Raw genomic sequence first — 19,024 nt, 5'->3', positions numbered from 1 at the left:
TAGATAGTTGAATAGAGAGTAAGGCCTAGGCCAAATACCTACTGATTATGCTTTGGAAATCCGAGTTGGGGGGTCCCTGGGGACAGCTTTGTCACCCGGTCCTTTTTTTTAAGTTTTCATTTAATTCATTGAATATTCATATCTGTTTTAACAGTTGTTACCAATCACGAGGTTATAAATGTGCATGTGACCTAAAACGATCAAGCAGTCGTTCTGTGCGTTGATCAATCGGTCTGGGTGTGGGGGGGGGGGGGAGTTGTCAGTTGAAATTCCATTGTTCTTCACGAAAAACCGAAAACTTAGAGGTAACGACTGTGAGGTCGTGATCCGTCGTACAGTATGTGGCGGGATTCATATGCAAATGTTGTTTTGATGCTCATTTAGTTAAGGCATCATCCAAAAAATGATGCACCCCACTCATGGGTCACTCACCCACAAGTCTTGTGGTAGTTGATTCTATTCTTTAACACGTGCATTGTTAGCCAGAAGTATCTCTTTATCTCGGGGAAGAAAGAAATCGGATAATGGTAACTCATACTTGATAACTTCAGCAAGAGTTTGACCGCCAAACCAGAAGCAAGTTTCGCCATACTGAAGCAGTTCACTGTCAAACGCAACATCAATTTCTCTGCGTCTTTGTAAAAGATTGACATTTTCTGCCCCTCCTGAAAAACGTTTTGCAGCCAGCAAGGTCACCAGGTCATAGATAGTCACAATGGGGAAAGGGTAGTACTTTATTTATGAGGAGGCAGGTAAGTGAGAAAGGCCAATTATAACTTAACTGAGGTTTAATCTTTACATGTGATTTCACTGCAATAGTCATTTCACTACATTTCTTCCTTAATTCTTCATTTCACAAACATTTTTATAAAATCCTTTCAAAATAAATATAATATGACAGATGTAGACGAATGTTCATGTGACTCTGAAAGTAATCAGTGTGTGGAGCAATGCCAAAATGGACAGTGTGAAATGACCAAATGCGCCGGGGCGAATGAAGTTTGTCAAAATGGCGACGGAACATTCTCTTGTCCTTGCAAACCAGGATTCAGCAGAAGTTCCAATAACTTTTGCGAAGGTAACAAGGTCTATAGTTTCTTGCTTTAGTTATACTTTTTATTGCTAAGCAACGGGGATTGTGGATCGGTACGGGGTAGGCGATGGCACAGCGGTGGGGCAGGTGGGCCATCGCATATCTATAGCTCTTCCTGCCTGCCCCACCCTAATGTACCCATGTCTCATTCTTCAAAGTTTGAATGACAATGGCAAGAGGGAACAATGGGACATTGTTTCCTGAGAACACTTTAACATGATAATAGACACCATAGAAAAAAATTATAGTCGATTATACAAAGAACAAAATGCCACACAAATGTATCCTCATTGCAAACTTTAAAAATCGCTCCAAGTTCGCTTCAAAGTTCGCTCCAATTAATCTAATAAGCTTAGAAAATTCCCAACCCCATACAATCTCCCTCCCCCACCCTCCCCAACACTCAACTCCTCAAGAGATGTGACTTTTAAACCTTTTGTTTCATCTATGCAGAATTCTCTTTATTAAAATGTCGATTGGTAAATTCTTTCAACTGTTAGAAAGCTGCTGGTATCCCATTTAGTTTATGTCAAGATCACGTGTGCCGTCAGAGGATTGAAGACATATTAGTGAACTCAGTTTATATAGCTTTATGAATTCCAATTTGGTTTTATTCCTTCAGATATCAACGAGTGTACAGAAGACATGTGTGTAGGCCAAAGACAGACGTGTGTCAATACCCCTGGTGGTTTTAACTGTACCTGTGATCCAGGGTATGAGTTAGACAACAGTGGTGTCTGCATTGGTAAGAATCCATCTGTCGATTAAACCATTGCAAGAAAGGAAACCCCCAAGAAAAAAATATTACCCCACCATAGTCATGGCCTGGCACTCAGTGGGTCTGGTGTCAGTCATACACAGAGATGGCGGAAGAGAGTTGTGGGCAGGGGAAGGGGGGGTTGTACACACTTCAAGGGCATTGTGACATGTGACTTTGTATGTGACTTTGTATGCTGCAAATGAATGTTTTTCAACAATTGAGCACTTTCTGAAAGATACACTTTTTCTTCTCTAAATTGGGCACCATTTACCCGCTTTCTTCTCCCCCACTCCCCACCATGCTAAATTTAGTTTATTTTTCCCTCGTTATTTAGAGAGCTGTTTGGGACGATGCGATCCACGACAGAAATCTGCATGACGAACCCTACCCCAACCTGCTCTTGCAGGACCGGGTATTTCATGCTTAATGATGCTTGTACAGGTATGTAATTTCAGTATATATATATGTTTATATATGTACATATATGTACATATATATATATATATATATATATATATATATATATATATATATATATATATATATATATATATATATGTTTATACATGTTTATATATGTACATATATATATATATATATATATATATGCATATGTTTATATATATATATATATATATATATATATATACGACGGTCCCATCCTATAACAGAATCTTCTTGTTCGAAAGAAGACTTAAATCGAACAGAGAGGAAGCAGTTTTAATAGACAGATAGTCACAGATTGGACAGACAAGTTAATTGGTTGCTTTCACCATTAAATGGAGTAGAACTAGAGAGTTGGTGAAGGGCACGGGGCAAAGGCAAAGGGCAAGGGCAGTGAAGTATGCATTGGCATGAGTGGATGATGGTATAAATGGCTGTATGAACGGAAGGAGGAGATGAAAGAGTTAAGAGGATGTTAGACTGAGGCTAGACCGTGCAGAGATAGTACAGCTACTTTGAAGGGAGCATTTACATGGGAGGTTCAAGAGTTAAGGGACCAGGTTTTCCAAAATATATATTTCAATTGAAATATAAGAAATGGCCTCTCCCCCACCCCCCTCCCCCTCACCCAACCGGTTTCTATCATCCATCCCATTCGTGTAACTGCTTTCTAGGTCACCCAGTTACCAGATATGTTTAATCGGTCTCTCTGTTAAAGTAATATTGATCTTGTCATATTTATTTTCTTTCTATATTATTTCCCCGAATCTTCGTCTCTGTCAGATGTGGATGAATGTGGTGACTCAACGCGTTGTTCAGATGCAGCCAACACGCTTTGCGATAATACACCGGGCTCGTTCATATGTCAGTGCTTGGCAGGATACACGAGTGTAAATGGAGCGTGCATAGGTAGGGTAGTAAGTCGCAAGATGTGTTTGTGAGTCTGAACAGAGTTTCACAAGCCCATGTTTACAATTTGTGTTTGTTTTTTTGGCTCAGAATTTTCTTTTTAATATTTCTCTTGGCACTTGAAAGTTTAATTGCAGGGTTGTCTTTCCCGAGACCTTTTGGCACCTGGTGTACACTTTCTATATTTCATAAAAAAGAATTAAGACTCCCTTTTTGCAGGATTCCTTACACCTCACTTGCACCTTGAAACATTGAAAAGAACGAAATGCAACTTATACATATTCCACCATCTTGTTGGCGGATGTTTTGCAAAAATGAGAAATCAATGTTTTGATTGCAGTTCAGCCTTAGTACAGTACTTTAATTGTTCCTTTTGGTATGGTTGTAACGAAATTAAAACCAGGTAGCATGAGGTAACCATCACATGTGGAGAAGGGGGGGGGGGGATCTACAGGTTTTATGTGTACTCCACATTTCATATAATTGTTACAAAACCGAAATAAAAAAAATAGAACATAGTAATGTAATATTACGGTATTAGTTAAGTACTGTAACCATGTCATATATTATATTGTTATCTCGTGAATTTTTTTTTTTAAATTATGCTAAACATTACAGTTATCATATTCTTGCAATAAGGTATTCCAATCGCAAGTGACCTGAACGCATTGATAAAAATACTATATTTAGCCTCATTTTAGCATATACTTCAGTCTCACCGTTACAGAATTATTGTAATTATTAATTAGAATACAAAACGAAAAAAAAAACCGTTAAAAATCATTATATTAACCTTTATTTTCCCGGTCATTCATTTCATGTAAAAGAAAACAAAGACACACCAAAAATATCGCTTTTGATTAAATTTCAAGTAAATGTAAATTGGTTATATTGTTAATTCGATAGATATTGACGAATGCGCTACTGATGCGCATGATTGCACAACAACGGCACTATGTACTAACACCGGGGGATCGTTCACATGCGCATGCCCGGTCGACCAAGTTTTACTTAATGGAGTGTGCACTGGTAAGTGAACTTCTGTCAGCGTCGATTCCTTTATGACTGTTACAGTTATGTACAATGTTTTTCAATTTTAGTAATAATTATTTTAAAAAAACATTAAGATCTACCAGTTTGAAATTAGCGACCGATTTAACCAGGTCAAACCTAATTACATGTGGCGAATCGCGCTCTCTCAATGGGCTATAACACACGAGTGGGCACGAAATAAATCTAGTGGGTCGCAGTGAAGTATTGTACCCGATCCACAGGCTTATAACTTACTTCCAAGACAAAGATTTACACCTAACATGAATAGTGTAAACTATCAGGCAGGTTCTATATCATGTTGTCCATCTGTTAATATATTTATTATTATTATTATATTATTAAAATTAAAATAAAATATCACGATTAGCAGCAGTGTGAAAATGTCTCTATCTTGATATGTGGTATCCTTCCAATTGCTATGTAGGCCACTGATCTGCCGTCCTTGTGAACATAGGCGTAGGAGCCCAATTTGATTTGGGGGGGGGGGGGCTGTAACGATTTGCCCGAAAATATAACCAAAATTTTCGCGCTCGTTCAACATCTTAATGTACATATCATATAGGAATACATCGGTTATTACATCGCATGCCAATTACATACAATCATTTGCCGTGTTAATTACCCTTCCATATTGGTAATCATTTTTGGGGAAGTCGTTTTACATTTAGTAATGGCATTAGTAATGTCGAATTAGTCGGGCAAGCTTACAACTTTTTGTTAATTACCAAGGAGATTTTTTTGTTAAACTTGTGATTTTCTTTAGCTACATCATTGCAATTTATTTTTCTTTCAGTAGGTGCCCGAAAAATTCTCAGCATACTGCCCGAATTTTCACAAAAATATTTGGTTGGGCTGCAACCCCCACCCCCCTCCCCGCCCGCCTCCTACGCCTATGCTTGTTAACAGGATTTTGAAAGCATACGTTCTTGAGGGCCAAAGCAAATTTTTGCTTCATCTAGGCCTTCGGTTTGCCCATGCGTCTAGGGGTCGTTCTCATATATTTTTCATTTTGAAATCGTACATGATTTTAAACATGTTTCGTTTGGTTTAATCATATCTAGCATTTAGGGGATTCCGTGTCAAAATTATAGCCACAGAGCTGAATGATACAGTCACAACATACCAAAGCTCTATGGATGTTATATACGAGAGACATTTCTGCCAAATCGTGAGTAATCTTCAAAAAATTAATTCATAAAATAAATAGAATATTACTCGTTAGAAAAAAAGTTAACGACTTGCGCGGAAAGAATTGGTGAGCATTGGTACCTTTTATGTTTGACAGCTTTCAATGAGGCTATTTAAGGAGGTTCATTCAATGATGTTTATCCAAAAATCAAAGCTTTTTGATGAGTTAAAAATTTAGAAAATTTCTTCCCCAAATTGTAAGTATAATCTAAACAAAATTATTCATAAATTCAAAATTGATCAGTTTTGATTGGTTTAAATGAAGTTCTTGCAATGAGGTATTGCCAGTGATTATATATTATAGTGATTATAGTGATTATATCCTTTATATTCGAGGTTCCAATGAGGTCCTTTATTTGAGGTCCCAATGAGGTCCTTCATTCGAGGTTCTTTCAACGGGACTCTTTCATATAGAAGTTCTTGTTAGGAATATTCCTAAGTGAGATATTTCAAGAGAGGCTCATGTAATGAGGTTCCTGAAATGAAATTCTTTCAATTGTGAGTGTTGTATCAGTGAGCTCCTTTCACGAGATTACCAGACATTATGCACAAGAAGTTCTTGCAGTGGGTGTTTCATTATATGATATATTTTCAAATGAGGTTTTCTAAGGAGGGTACTTTTAAAAAGATTCTTTCAACCAAAAATCTTTCAGTGAGGTAGGTAGGTGTGTTTGTTCTGTTGTTGCTTCCATTAATGACAATGCTGAATTTTCTCAGAAATAGATCTTTTTTTTTTGATATCCAATGGCCAACCTCTTCCCCTTATACCCCTCCCCCTTAACCCCCACCCTTTACCACTTATGTCCTTCTTCAATAGCAACAATACTACTTATCACACAGGTGATATATTAATTTGGCTCCCTATACTGCCCTTGTTTTTTTCTAGATATTGGACACTCTACAGAGAGAATTTCCCGCTCTGTCGTACGACTGTTCCCGTCTGAGGTTCGAAAGTGGTTCGGTACGGGGTTACCTCCTGCTGCGTGTTGCAAGCGCGGCTATATCAGCTGTGACCATTGAAGGCGCACTGCAAGAAAATGTAGTTACCGATACTTCGGATAAAATGAGGCTAATTTCGGAGAGCCGGTCAGTCTCGGTAACGATTGTGGATACAGCCAGCAGTATTGATGTTGTAGGTGTGTACTTTACTATAAGAGCAGGGAAGGAGGGGTCTGGTGTGATAGGGTTGTTGGGGGGGGGGGGGGGGTAAATGAATGAGTGTGGATTTGTTTGGTTGATGAATGGGTCACAAAAGCAAGTACACATGAATGGACAGTAAGCCCTTGGTTCGACTCCTGTTAGCTAGATTTTATGTTTGTCATACCATTGAAACATTTACATGACATAGGTACTATGTAGTAACAATAACATGACATAGGAACTATGTAGTAACAATTACATGACATAGGTACTATGTAGTAGCATAGGAATACTATGTTGTAACATTTACATGGCATAGATACTATTTGGTGACATTTGCATGACATATATAGGTATTATGTAGGAGCATTTACATGGCATAGGAATACTTTATAGTAACATTTACATGGCATAGGTACTATGTAGTGACATTTACATGGCATAGGTACTATGTAGTAACAATAACATGACATAGGTATACTATGTAGTAGCATAGGTATACTATGTTGTAACATTTACATGGCATAGGTATACTATGTAGTAACATTTACATGGCATAGGTACTTTGTAGACCATGTAATATGTACTATGCATTTACATGACATAGGTATACTATGTAGTAACATTTACATGGCATAGATACTATTTGGTGACATTTGCATGACATAGGTATTATGTAGGAGCATTTACATGGCATAGGAATACTTTATAGTAACATTTACATGGCATAGGTACTATGTAGTGACATTTACATGGCATAGGTAGGCTATGTATTAACATTTACATGACATAGGTATACTATGTAGTAACCTTGAAAATGAGAAAGATGATGGATTTATATTTTCTTTGTTTGTTCGTTTGTACACTACTTGCAGACATTGCAGTATATAATGCAGATACAAACGCCTGTGATCCTTCTCCTTGCCAAAATAGCGGCCCATGTACTGAGGATAGAAACGTTTACGACGTTTCTTGCTTGTAAGTGTACCGTACCTTAATCGGATTCAGCCATTGGGTGTAGGAGAACAATGCTGGGCGAACGGGTGAGGCAGTTAAATTGAGAAATAATAGCTGAAAGTAGCTGGACACATAAATTCGATTTTTGATTTTTCGCAAACTCTTCTGACCATTCAATTAAACAAATGACTAGGGGAGAGGATGGGGGTGTCCCGGGCAGGGGGTGGAGTCAGGGGCGTAGCGAAGGGTTTTTTGTTGGGGGGGGGTGTGGAGAATTTGATTTGCCGACGGATCTAGAATTTTTAGTTTTGAAACGTCCTTAGATGCAATCTGGTGTATATTTTAAGTCAAATTTGATTTGCCGGCGGATCTGGAAGTGATGACTGAAATGGGGGAGGGGTCTAAGGGGAGGGGGTGTCCCCCTCCCCTTTGGAAAATTTTTAGTTTTGAACGTCCTTAGATGCAATCTGGTGTATATTTTAAGTCAAATTTGATTTGCCGGCGGATCTGGAAGTGGTGACTGAAATGGGGGAGGGGTCTAAGGGGAGGAGGTGTCCCCCTTCCCTTTGGAAAATTTTTAGTTTTGAAACGTCCTTAGATGCAATCTGGTGTATATTTTAAGTCAAATTTGATTTGCCGGCGGATCTGGAAGTGGTGACTGAAATGGGGGAGGGGTCTAAGGGTAGGGGGTCTACCCCTCCCCCTTTGGAAAATTTTTAGTTTTGCAACGTCCTTAGATGCAATCTGGTGCATATTTTAAGTCAAATTTGGCACGGAAGAAGCTCCCGTTCTCCTTTTCTCTATTCAGCTTTCCTTCTTTCTTCCCCTTCCGCTCTCTTCACCTTTTCTCCTTTTGCCGACAGACCCAAAATTTGCCCCCCCACCCCCCCCCCCCGCTCGCTACGCCCCTGGGTGGAGTGGGAATCGGAGAAGGTAGATCATTGAATTGAGGTTGACGTACCTAAAGTGATAAGGGCAAGGGTTAACTGAGTAGTTATAAAGCTAACCAATGAGTGTAACATTGGTTCATTTTGCTATGGTTTTTTAATATGATCATTTATATAAATATATGTAAAAATCTCTTTCGAGATCCAGCTTAAGAATCACAAATGATTTCGAGTTGGTATGCATCATGTTTGATTTCTAGAGTAGGGCAAAGTCCCCAAAACAGAACTAGTATTGTTTGACACAGGTGATAAAACGCCTACAATGGAATTACGACCTTCCTTACCGGTTTCGAACTTCAGGACATACAATCAGCGTCCATAGCCTAGAGGTAAGGGTTTCAGCATACTAAAGCTGGAGGTCCGGGTTCGAATCCCGGTGGAGGCTGGAAGTTTTTTCACTGTTCTGGATTTTCCAACTCACTACGATTTCAATTTTATATATATATATATATACATATATATATATATATATATATATATATATATATATATATATATTAGATATATATATATATATAATTGAAATCATACACAATCAAACACGTACAAACACACAGTTCATCCACATATACATACTTACATATATATTTCATTACATTTGTCAAGTAGCGTATTTTTGCCTTTTACAGATGTTCTGTGGGATTCTCTGGCGAAAGGTGTGAAACTAGTAAGTATAAACTGTTATTTTCGTAATGTTATAAGGTGACCCCTCCCTCCCCCGAGCCACTCCTTGCAAACTAATTTATATAACATTCGGTGAGGTTACTCGACCGTAACTTGGAACTGCACTGACTGTGCTCTACGTTTAAAAATTAGCATAATAATACATAACCATTTAACACGTGCATATAACAGCAATTAGCGTAGCAAACCTTTAAAGTAACATGCTGCATTATAACACTCCGACACTAGGTATAGAACATTAATATAATGCAAAGTATTAACATTATGAGCCACCTCATGCTTGTATCCACCATACAGTTGGCGCCCAAGCCACCCAAGCTCCAGTTTCTACACCTGGGAATGATGAGACATCAACTGGCATCAGTACCACAGTTCTAGTAATTATTATTGTGGTATTTGTCGTCTTTATACTGCTTGTTCTCCTCCTGTGTTGTTGCTGTTGCTTCTACTTCTTCACTCAACGAGGAGGCATCGGTAGTCCTGGGCCTCCTGGGCCTCCTGGACCTGCGTTTGGTAGGCCTGCCATTGGTGGGCCTGCGTTTGGAGGGCCCGGTGTAGCACCCATCAGAGGTCCACATAGCTTGTCTGGATATGGGGGCTATTATGATAATGTAAGTACAAAAGGCTCAGACATTGCAATTTTACTTCCTATACCAAACCAAACTATTCAATATTGTATATATTGGCAGATACTCATAAGCTTCAAAAAAAAAATAGTAGAGGGTGAAAACCTAAATCATATTAGAGGACAAGTTAGTGCTGAGGATTTCATTGCTTCATACAAAATCATTTACATTTTTAAAACGCTATGTAACTCTCATAACAAATTCAATTCAACATGGTCACACTCCTTAATGCCCCTCCCCTCTCCCCCATGCCAACTAAATACAGCATATGATGAAATGTCTTTTGAAACAGTCGTTAGATATATATATATATATATGTATAAATCCATATTTCTCTTTATCTTTCAGGCAAATTCAGTGATCTAGTTCCACATTTTCTTTCATAAAACGACTGCAAGGAGTCTAAACGATATGTATCATGTAGTAATACCGCATCTGGATGCTGGCAATATTTACCACAATAATGTACAAGTAAATGATCCATTGACTGTGATTCTGTTGAAATTTTGAGCTGATTTTTAAGCAGTCCAAGAACGGTATATTTTCTTCGGAATAGGTGAATGAAAAAAAAAACAAGAAAATTTATACCGTACGTAGCTGGAACATTTGTAAGACTTTATTTTTAAGTAATTGTTCAGCAAACCATTTAACGTCCAAGCAAGAGACACATTTAAGTTCCTAATCTACGATTTCTTTTAAACTTAGGCCTATGACAGTTTCTAACTTTTTGATATTTTTCCACGAAAACGAAAAAACAAACTCTTTAAGATGCTTATATAATATATTAAGACGATTTTCCTTGTATTTTTACAAAATATTGTTATATATGGACAATAAAGTCTCATATTTTATTCTTTATTTTCCTTCTGTTGTTTAAACTTTCCATTGTCATTACTATGTCATTTTAAGGTAATTCACTTGCATAATATAGTTAAAGGGATGTTCTGCCCAATATTAAACTGTTCCATTATTGTCTATATACAATCCCGTACATAAAAAAGATTTAATTAAAATGAGACAGTTTCTAACGAAGTAACATAGTAACAAAGTAACATGTATAGACAGTTGGGTATCTCAGGTGTCGGGTTTGTACAAGGTTCTATCATTTTATTTGTTTTTTATTTTAATTTTTTGGCTCGTGGTTGCTTTTATTGCCACTTTCGCTACAGGAAATAACGAGAATTCCTTTTCTTTTAGCAAAACGGAGACAATCTTGAGGTCATTCATCATCAGAAAGTTGATCACAAAATAATAGAAATCTGTATGCTGTGTTTACAGTAAAATGATGTGTGCAAAATAAATCTATTGTGTAATTAACATTGTTTGTATTATACATGTGTTTTGGTATTATTTACATCTTCGTATTATTAGTATTGCTATATATGTTATTATATAAGCTTATAGTATATTTGTATTACTGTTACACATACACTTTACAGATGACTATTTCCCGATATTTCTGTGTGACGAAATGTACTACATAGAAATAAATGGGCACGGGCGAAAGAGGGGGGGGGGGTGGGGGCGGGGAGGAATCGGAGGAAATAGAAACACCGCACACCGACATGTAGAAGTTTTGAGGTCTTAACATATCCTTATACATGTATAATAATGACAATACACTGCTCTTCATCCCGTGTTTCTCGTACCCGCTAATTATCCCTCATGAACGCTTCAGGTTAGGCCTGGGTGTGTCGATACTTGTAGCGAGATTTTTATACGACCTCCTTCCTCAATCCACTGGGAAGTTTGTGCCTATCGAATATCTCCACCTGGTTGAACACACTTAAAAAGCTTTCTGGATGAGATCGATCCTGAAATCGATCCTGAAATATATATATAGATAGATAAAGATATAGATATATGTGTATGTATATGTATATATATTTATATGTATATATATATGTATATATATATATATGTATATATCTATGTATATGTATATATATATATATATATACATACATGTGTGTGTGTATATAACAAAGATTCAGATGTTTACTTCCTGTTGCAAAAGTGCTCAATACATAGAAGTAGAGCAAGTACATAACATAGTCTACCTATTCGGTAACTTTCAGAATGTTGTTACTCGAGTTTCACGTCCGGAAGGCTATCACCAGACAACTGGACGTAGACATTCGTGTATCTGACCTTAACATGTTATTTCTTCGTAATATATATATATATTTATATATCTATAAATATAATAAAATATAATTATTTTAAGGGTTATTCAATGCCAAAATGCTTTTGAGTCATCCTCCGCTTGTTTACTAAAATTATCATGAACTGGCTATAAACAAACAGAGAACAAAAAAGTATGCTCTTCTACTAAAAAGGAAACCATCTCGTTTGCGTTAATCTCTATACGGATATCATTATTATTATTGTTATTATTAGTAGGGTTTAGTAATACAAATAGTGAAACTATCTGTCACATGTCATAGTTTACGTTCTCCTCCATGCTTCGGTGGGTTTACAACGTATGGCAACAATGGACGCTTAGATGTTGTTTTTCATCCTCAATGCATTCGTTCACCTGCATCATGGCGTGTGTCTGAAGACATACTGGAGTGTAACGTAGTATACATCTAGTATAGTGGAATTCCTGACTTGAAGAGATTCGTTTAAGGTAAGTGGGAGAGTAAAGGAAAGAAAGGACAGAGGGGTGGGGGGGGGGGGTCCTTGCAGGGCACGAAAACTAGGCAATATTTATCCACCTCTCACCCCAAGTGGGCCCCTTTTCATGGCGACTGTAACCATGTGTTCATGACGCTCCTTACTACAGACATGTCTTAGCCATAGGCTCGGGATTGGTCTACTACACACTGGTTGAGATGTCTTAGTCACAGGCTCAGGATTGATCTACTACACACTTGTTCAGATGTCTTAGTCATAGGTCCATTAGTGATCTACTACACACTGGTTGAGATGTCTTAGTCACAGGCTCAGGATTGATCTACTACACACTTGTTCAGATGTCTTAGTCACAGGCTCAGGATTGATCTACTACACACTTGTTCAGATGTCTTAGTCACAGCCTCAGGACTGATCTACTACACACTTGTTCAGATGTCTTAGTCATAGGTCCATTAGTGATCTACTACACACTGGTTGAGATGTCTTAGTCATAGACTCAGGATTGATCTACTACACACTGGTTGAGATGTCTTAGTCACAGGCTCAGGATTGATCTACTACACACTGGTTGAGATGTCTTAGTCATAGGCTCAGGATTGATCTACTACACACTGGTTGAGATGTCTTAGTCACAGGCTCAGGACTGATCTACTACACACTGGTTGAGATGTCTTAGTCACAGGCTCAGGATTGATCTACTACACACTGGTTGAGATGTCTTAGTCATAGGCTCAGGATTGATCTACTACACACTGGTTGAGATGTCTTAGTCACAGGCTCAGGACTGATCTACTACACACTTGTTCAGATGTCTTAGTCATAGGTCCATTAGTGATCTACTACACACTGGTTGAGATGTCTTAGTCACAGGCTCAGGATTGATCTACTACACACTGGTTGAGATGTCTTAGTCATAGACTCAGGATTGATCTACTACACACTGGTTGAGATGTCTTAGTCATAGGCTCGGGATTGATCTACTACACACTGGTTGAGATGTCTTAGCCATAGGCTCGGGATTGATCTACTACACACTGGTTGAGATGTCTTAGTCATAGACTCAGGATTGATCTACTACACACTGGTTGAGATGTCTTAGTCATAGGCTCAGGATTGATCTACTACACACTGGTTGAGATGTTTTAGTCATAGGCTCAGGATTGATCTACTACACACTGGTTAAGATCACGTGAGCAAGTATAGACAGTTCTCAGTAGATCGCTGACCATCATTTAACCCTGATCACGTGATTCGTAATACCTACTTGATGTAACGTCGTCATGATAATGCTGTTACATGTAAACTCGATGTAAGGGGCTGGAACTGAGAGTGGATCAAGTTGTTTGATTTAATTCTTTATCCAAAGGCTCCCTCATACAGGGGGCGACATTTCTTAAACAGAAAGAAAAGAAAAAAGTATCAACACTGTGTTTTGCTGCACAGGTGCCATGCATGCTCCCATCCAAATGGTGGAACTTAGAGAATTGAGAGTTAGATTAAAGGATGGTCAAGTCAAAACTTCCCACTCAAGTTCTTACTGCAGAGGCTGAGTTATTGGAATGATTATAAAGTGAAGCGAACAGAAGCACCATGACATATGATACTAAAGTCGGTGAATACACATGTAGCCTTGCGCTGTTTTATTTGCGCATGAAAGCATAGATTATCACAAAGTGTATGAATTCAACTCGAAAGAATTTTTCAAAGTCTTCGAGAAAAAGAACGCTGAATATTATCAAGTTTTTGGTCATTTTAGCACATATTAATATATATATATATATATATATTATTTTAATTCTAGAATGACGCTCCTTTTAACCGATTACAACCAGGGAGCTGTTACTTAGAATTTGGAAGTTTTTAGCTTATCTGGCAGCTTTCGTACACCCAGCTTTAAGACAGCGCTGCCTTTGCAAGTAATTCGCTGTTTCAACTCCCGTTACAAAATGCGAATAATTAAGGTAAGTCATTGAATTTTTTCCATCCGTGAACGCAGCATCCCCAACCCCCGCCCCTCCCCAGGCCCCCACCCAATCCACACCAACTGCCAGTATCTAATAGCTACAATTATTTCTCTCAAATATGAAAGGTGGTTACATCCCTGGATTGAACAGAAAAGAAGGTTCTTTGCATAACATACATTAACAGACAGTATAACAGAAATATACACAATTTGTTTTGGAAGAATCTGTATCTTTGATTGAATACGAAAATTGTACTTCTTAGTATGGTTTAATTGTACAATGTCGCCCTCTACACCAACAAAATTTACGCTTCACGAAACAACGACCCAACAGTACAGTGTGCAGGCATTTGTTTGCCAAGTATTGCTACTAAGAAAGTCGTTTCTAAATTACATATTGTTACCGAGTACATATTAATTAGTGTTATGGTGGAACTTCTGCACTCCGGTTGTGCATGCAATTTTTTTTACTAGCACCATAAAAGCTCGTGTGCACGGATACAAAAGGGTATTGCCGCCAAGTTTCCAATACCAGGGGGTACCTGGGAGCTATTTCGTTAATATCTCCATGCTGCAGGAGCTGCTTGGTAATATACTGCCGCTGTGTATTATGGTCACGCTATTTGCCAATAAACAGTACGCTTCCTAACTGGCACCAAAGAGATACCGTAACTGTATACGAACAGCACTGTCGCAATCAAGGGAAAAGGGCAACGGTATAAAGAATAAAGTATTCTAATTTAATAATAGGCCTATACTTAAAAGAAGAAAGGAAGACTTAACAATGAAGGCATATATGGTGCAAAAAAAAAAGGGGGGGGGGATGGTAGCCTACATTATACATTTCTTCACTGTTCATCATAAAAGGAAACAAACCTTTTTGTATGAGCCTGCAGTATATAAAAATGATATTTATGTCATAAAACTGCACAATATGTACTTACAGCACACCTTTTTAGCCTACTATTTTATTAACCTGCAGCAAAGTAAATTTCGTTTAAATTGTCGACTTCACCAAACGAACGGTTTTATGGCTCTATGTTGTATTGAATCTGGTAAAAAAAATGAATTATGGTACCATTTTCCAACATTCAAGTATAGAGACCATATTATGTGAAAGGATAACATTGTAACTTTTGTACAGAAAATATTTAAAAAACTGCACCATGACAAAATAAAATTAGTGTAAAACTTCAGAGGTAAGAAAAGAATCAAAAGAGTAAGACTAATTACAGATTTCATTAAAATGTGCGGGAGAGATATGTTTCGGTATACCGTATCGCACTAAAATAGGTATAAATGAGTACTTATGGAACAGTCAATAGCTTAATCTAACTCACGAATCTATATGATTAAGATTTATGGCTTATTTCTGACATTCAGATGGCTTGATCAAAGTGACCTAAACCAGGGTTGTGTCTCAAATAACACATCCCTGCCCCTTAACGTTACCACAAAACGCAGGATATATACCCCCCTCACCCCTCACCCCCCAATCAGGCTAATCAGTTGCGAACAAAGTTAATAAAGGGGGCGCTGTCATGTATAAGTCCTGTCTAGTTCCGCGAAACTTGACAAGCAGTTGATATATGTGCTTTAATTAATATACAGCGGTAACATGCAACGGTAACATGGCGGTACCATGAACTGATCGCCGTATATTTTCGTTCGTAATTACTGAAGAAGAGATCGAGATTTAACAAGACAAAAATCTGTTTGTTTTAACTTATTGCTTTTCTTTCTATAACATGGTTTTCGTTCAACGAAATTGAACAGAGGAATTTTTCAAGCAATGATCCCGTCGCTCTGTATATTTTGACTCCCCTTGTTCATATGGTTTAACGCGACCGTATTTTCTCAATATTTACTCTTTTTTTGTTATTTGTCCCTGGTATACCTTTAAATTTATAACCTATAACTGTGATAATAATGTATAAACTATATACTTTTAGTAGATTAATATTCGTATATGGATTTTGGGGAGTTTCTTCTTCCGGCACTATGACGTAAACATGATAACTATTCACGTCGCAAGGAACGGGAAAAAAGGTGAATTATGTAATATCTTGTGTAGAGAGAGAGTCACTGTTTGGAATATTTAATTGATTTCCATGACGACGCATTGCAGTGAAAACAAAAGACGACTGGTTCTACTTTGTTTGACTGGTGTTGTTTTCAATATTTTCTATTCATATTTCAATAAAAGGTACGGCTGTAACCATGGAAACATATTCATACCATTAAGCACCATGCTGGTTTACTAGTTGATTGTGTTACCTTTTGTTTTCAAATTATGGCACGCTTAAATACTCTCACGTTTGGTAATATGGAGTCAATTTTATGATATTTTGACTTTTGTCCATAGAAAGGGTAAAGGGAACAAAAACAAAACCCAAATAATTAGAGAAAGAAAGAGAGAAAAAAGTACAAAAAGAGATAAAATACTGAAGTGATGACGTAAGCGACTGATAATAACACAAACAAAGAGATCGAATTATATCCAAAGTCCCCACGCCCTTTCTCCATTTTTCTAATTGTTATCGTTAAATGGGAATCGGTCAAAAGTAGTTAGAAACAAACTTTTTGGGGGTTGAACCTTAAATTATTTCATTGAGAATTTAGGGTTCAAATTGGGGAATTTTTATAGGAGAAAAAAAGGGGGAGAATGTTAGAGTCAAAAGGGGGAGAACGTTAGAGTCTTTTCTTCAGATTCATAGAAACACCATTTAATTACCAATTATAACTCCAAAAAGGGAACTGTGAAAGGGAGTTGATGCCGCTACCATGCACATGTATGGTGAACTGTACATTCTTCAGTTGAGAATTCTGAATATATGAATATACAATATATATATATATATATATATATATATATATACATTTATATATATACATACATATATATATACATATATATATACATATACATATATATATATACTTACATATACATATATATAGGCCCTATATATATATAGGCCCTATATATATAGGCCCTATATATATATAGGGCCTATATATATAGGCCCTATATATATAGGCCCTATATATATATATATATATATATATATACATATATATATACTTTGGAACATGGACAAGGGGGGGGGGGTGGGGGCGAGATGTCCTCCTGACTTTTCGAAGGAGAGACATGGCGTATGATTCTGCCCCACACTACAATGCGTGCAGTGTAGAATCATTAAGCTGGTTCCTCTGTATTTGCCCACAAGGAGTGCCAGGAGATCAAATTCCGTTTCCCATACCGGTTCCTCTCAATCCGTGGAATTCTCACCTTCTTCTTCTCGAAAGAAATCAACAATTTTGACACTCTTTGTGGAAATTCTGTTATAAAGAGTACACACAATATCGAGGGAAGAAAAGCCAAAAAAATAAAAAAATTGATATTGCTCAACATAAAAAGTTTAAATTTCGAAAATTAAAAATTTCGAAATGTCAACATTCAGCGTCGGTATTCGCGCGATAAACAGTTCTTAATGGAACAGTCAAAATTTTGAGAAAAAAAGGTAAAATTTCGAAGTCAAAAGTTTTTTAAGTGTTGAGAGGAAACAAGCCTAGTGGAACTTTTGATATAAAATATGCAAAGTTTGATACAAAACCTCTTAAGTTTAGGTTATAGTGAAAATTGTAAAACTCAATAGACGAAAGTTTTATAAAAAAGAACGTCTGCATTTGGAAACTTCGATATAGAAATAAAAAATTTCGAGAGTGTTGTCAAAAGTTTTAAATGGATTTTTCGAAATTGTGAGATAAGTCGGAATGATACAAGAAGAGGGCGAAAAATTAAGAAAGGAAATCGAAATTTCAAGTAAAAATTGATAATTGATAATTGCGTCTTAGTTTGATATGTGTTACAACTTACCAGTATACGTTAAGTACTGAAATCGATACCAAAATACAACGTGGAAATAGAGGGCAACATTCCTGTTTAAAGGCATTGAAGACTCGCCCCAAACCGCGTGCCGCGCTCTGAAAAAAAGTTAACTTTCCGTTGCTTGCTAGTGAAGTTTTCTACTTAATTGTCGCTACAAAATGCAGACAGTAATAAAATATGATACATTGTTATCTTTAGCTGGACCTGAGATGTCCATCGCTGTATCGTTTGTACACTGTGTATACGTATGTACTGACTGTACACCAGTGTCTAATTACCGACGGTAGCAAGCTGTGTATGTATTTTCTGGAATCGATGGTGGTGTCTAACACTTCTGTTACACCTCATTCGAAACTAGGTCAGTTTACCGGCATGAGACGTTTCTTTGTGCGCGAGTCTTAACAGAGGACTAAGTGTGTGGCTCAACTTACATGAATTATGGTAAAAAAAGTATACACAACAATGTTGGTATTCGCACTGTTGTCATTTAATAAGTCATTAATTGATATCAAGTCCCTTTCTTTCAAGTTAAGTTATGTAACAAGTCACTTGAATTGTTTTGCGAACCACGAGTCAATTATCTATAGTTTGTGTTTCAAACAGAAAACCTGCTATGTCGTTGAAAAAGTACAGAATAATTGCAATACGTTTTCCCGCTTTATAGGTCGAACCGCGTTGGCGTGTGGCGGTTAGCGATATCCCTGCTCGCTCTGGTCTTTTTCAAGGTT

At 37.3% G+C, this 19,024-nt stretch overlaps 1 protein-coding gene and 1 long non-coding RNA gene across 2 annotated transcripts in view; both read left to right on the top strand.

Annotated features, from left to right (window-relative positions):
* Positions 1-647: 647 nt before the first annotated feature.
* On the top strand, positions 648-11,118 carry LOC139966949 (uncharacterized). The gene is made up of 11 exons (XM_071970454.1): positions 648-1,078; positions 1,716-1,838; positions 2,188-2,294; positions 3,081-3,206; positions 4,113-4,235; positions 5,321-5,427; positions 6,334-6,583; positions 7,463-7,565; positions 9,121-9,158; positions 9,473-9,786; positions 10,150-11,118. The coding sequence occupies exons 3-11, from the start codon at positions 2,204-2,206 to the stop codon at positions 10,165-10,167; spliced, it is 1,170 nt and encodes a 389-aa protein (XP_071826555.1). The 5' UTR covers positions 648-1,078; positions 1,716-1,838; positions 2,188-2,203; the 3' UTR covers positions 10,168-11,118.
* Positions 11,119-12,202: 1,084 nt separating this feature from the next.
* The window catches only part of LOC139966948 (uncharacterized), a 49,524-nt gene continuing 42,702 nt past the window's right edge, over positions 12,203-19,024 (top strand). The window contains exons 1-2 of the long non-coding RNA XR_011792812.1: positions 12,203-12,433; positions 14,243-14,402. This is a non-coding gene — a long non-coding RNA (uncharacterized lncRNA). The remainder of the gene's footprint in view (positions 12,434-14,242; positions 14,403-19,024) is intronic.

This window comes from Apostichopus japonicus, chromosome 4, assembly GCF_037975245.1.
Source record: "Apostichopus japonicus isolate 1M-3 chromosome 4, ASM3797524v1, whole genome shotgun sequence".
Lineage (NCBI taxonomy): Eukaryota > Metazoa > Echinodermata > Holothuroidea > Aspidochirotida > Stichopodidae > Apostichopus > Apostichopus japonicus.
This window is presented reverse-complemented; position numbering and strand designations above follow the sequence as displayed.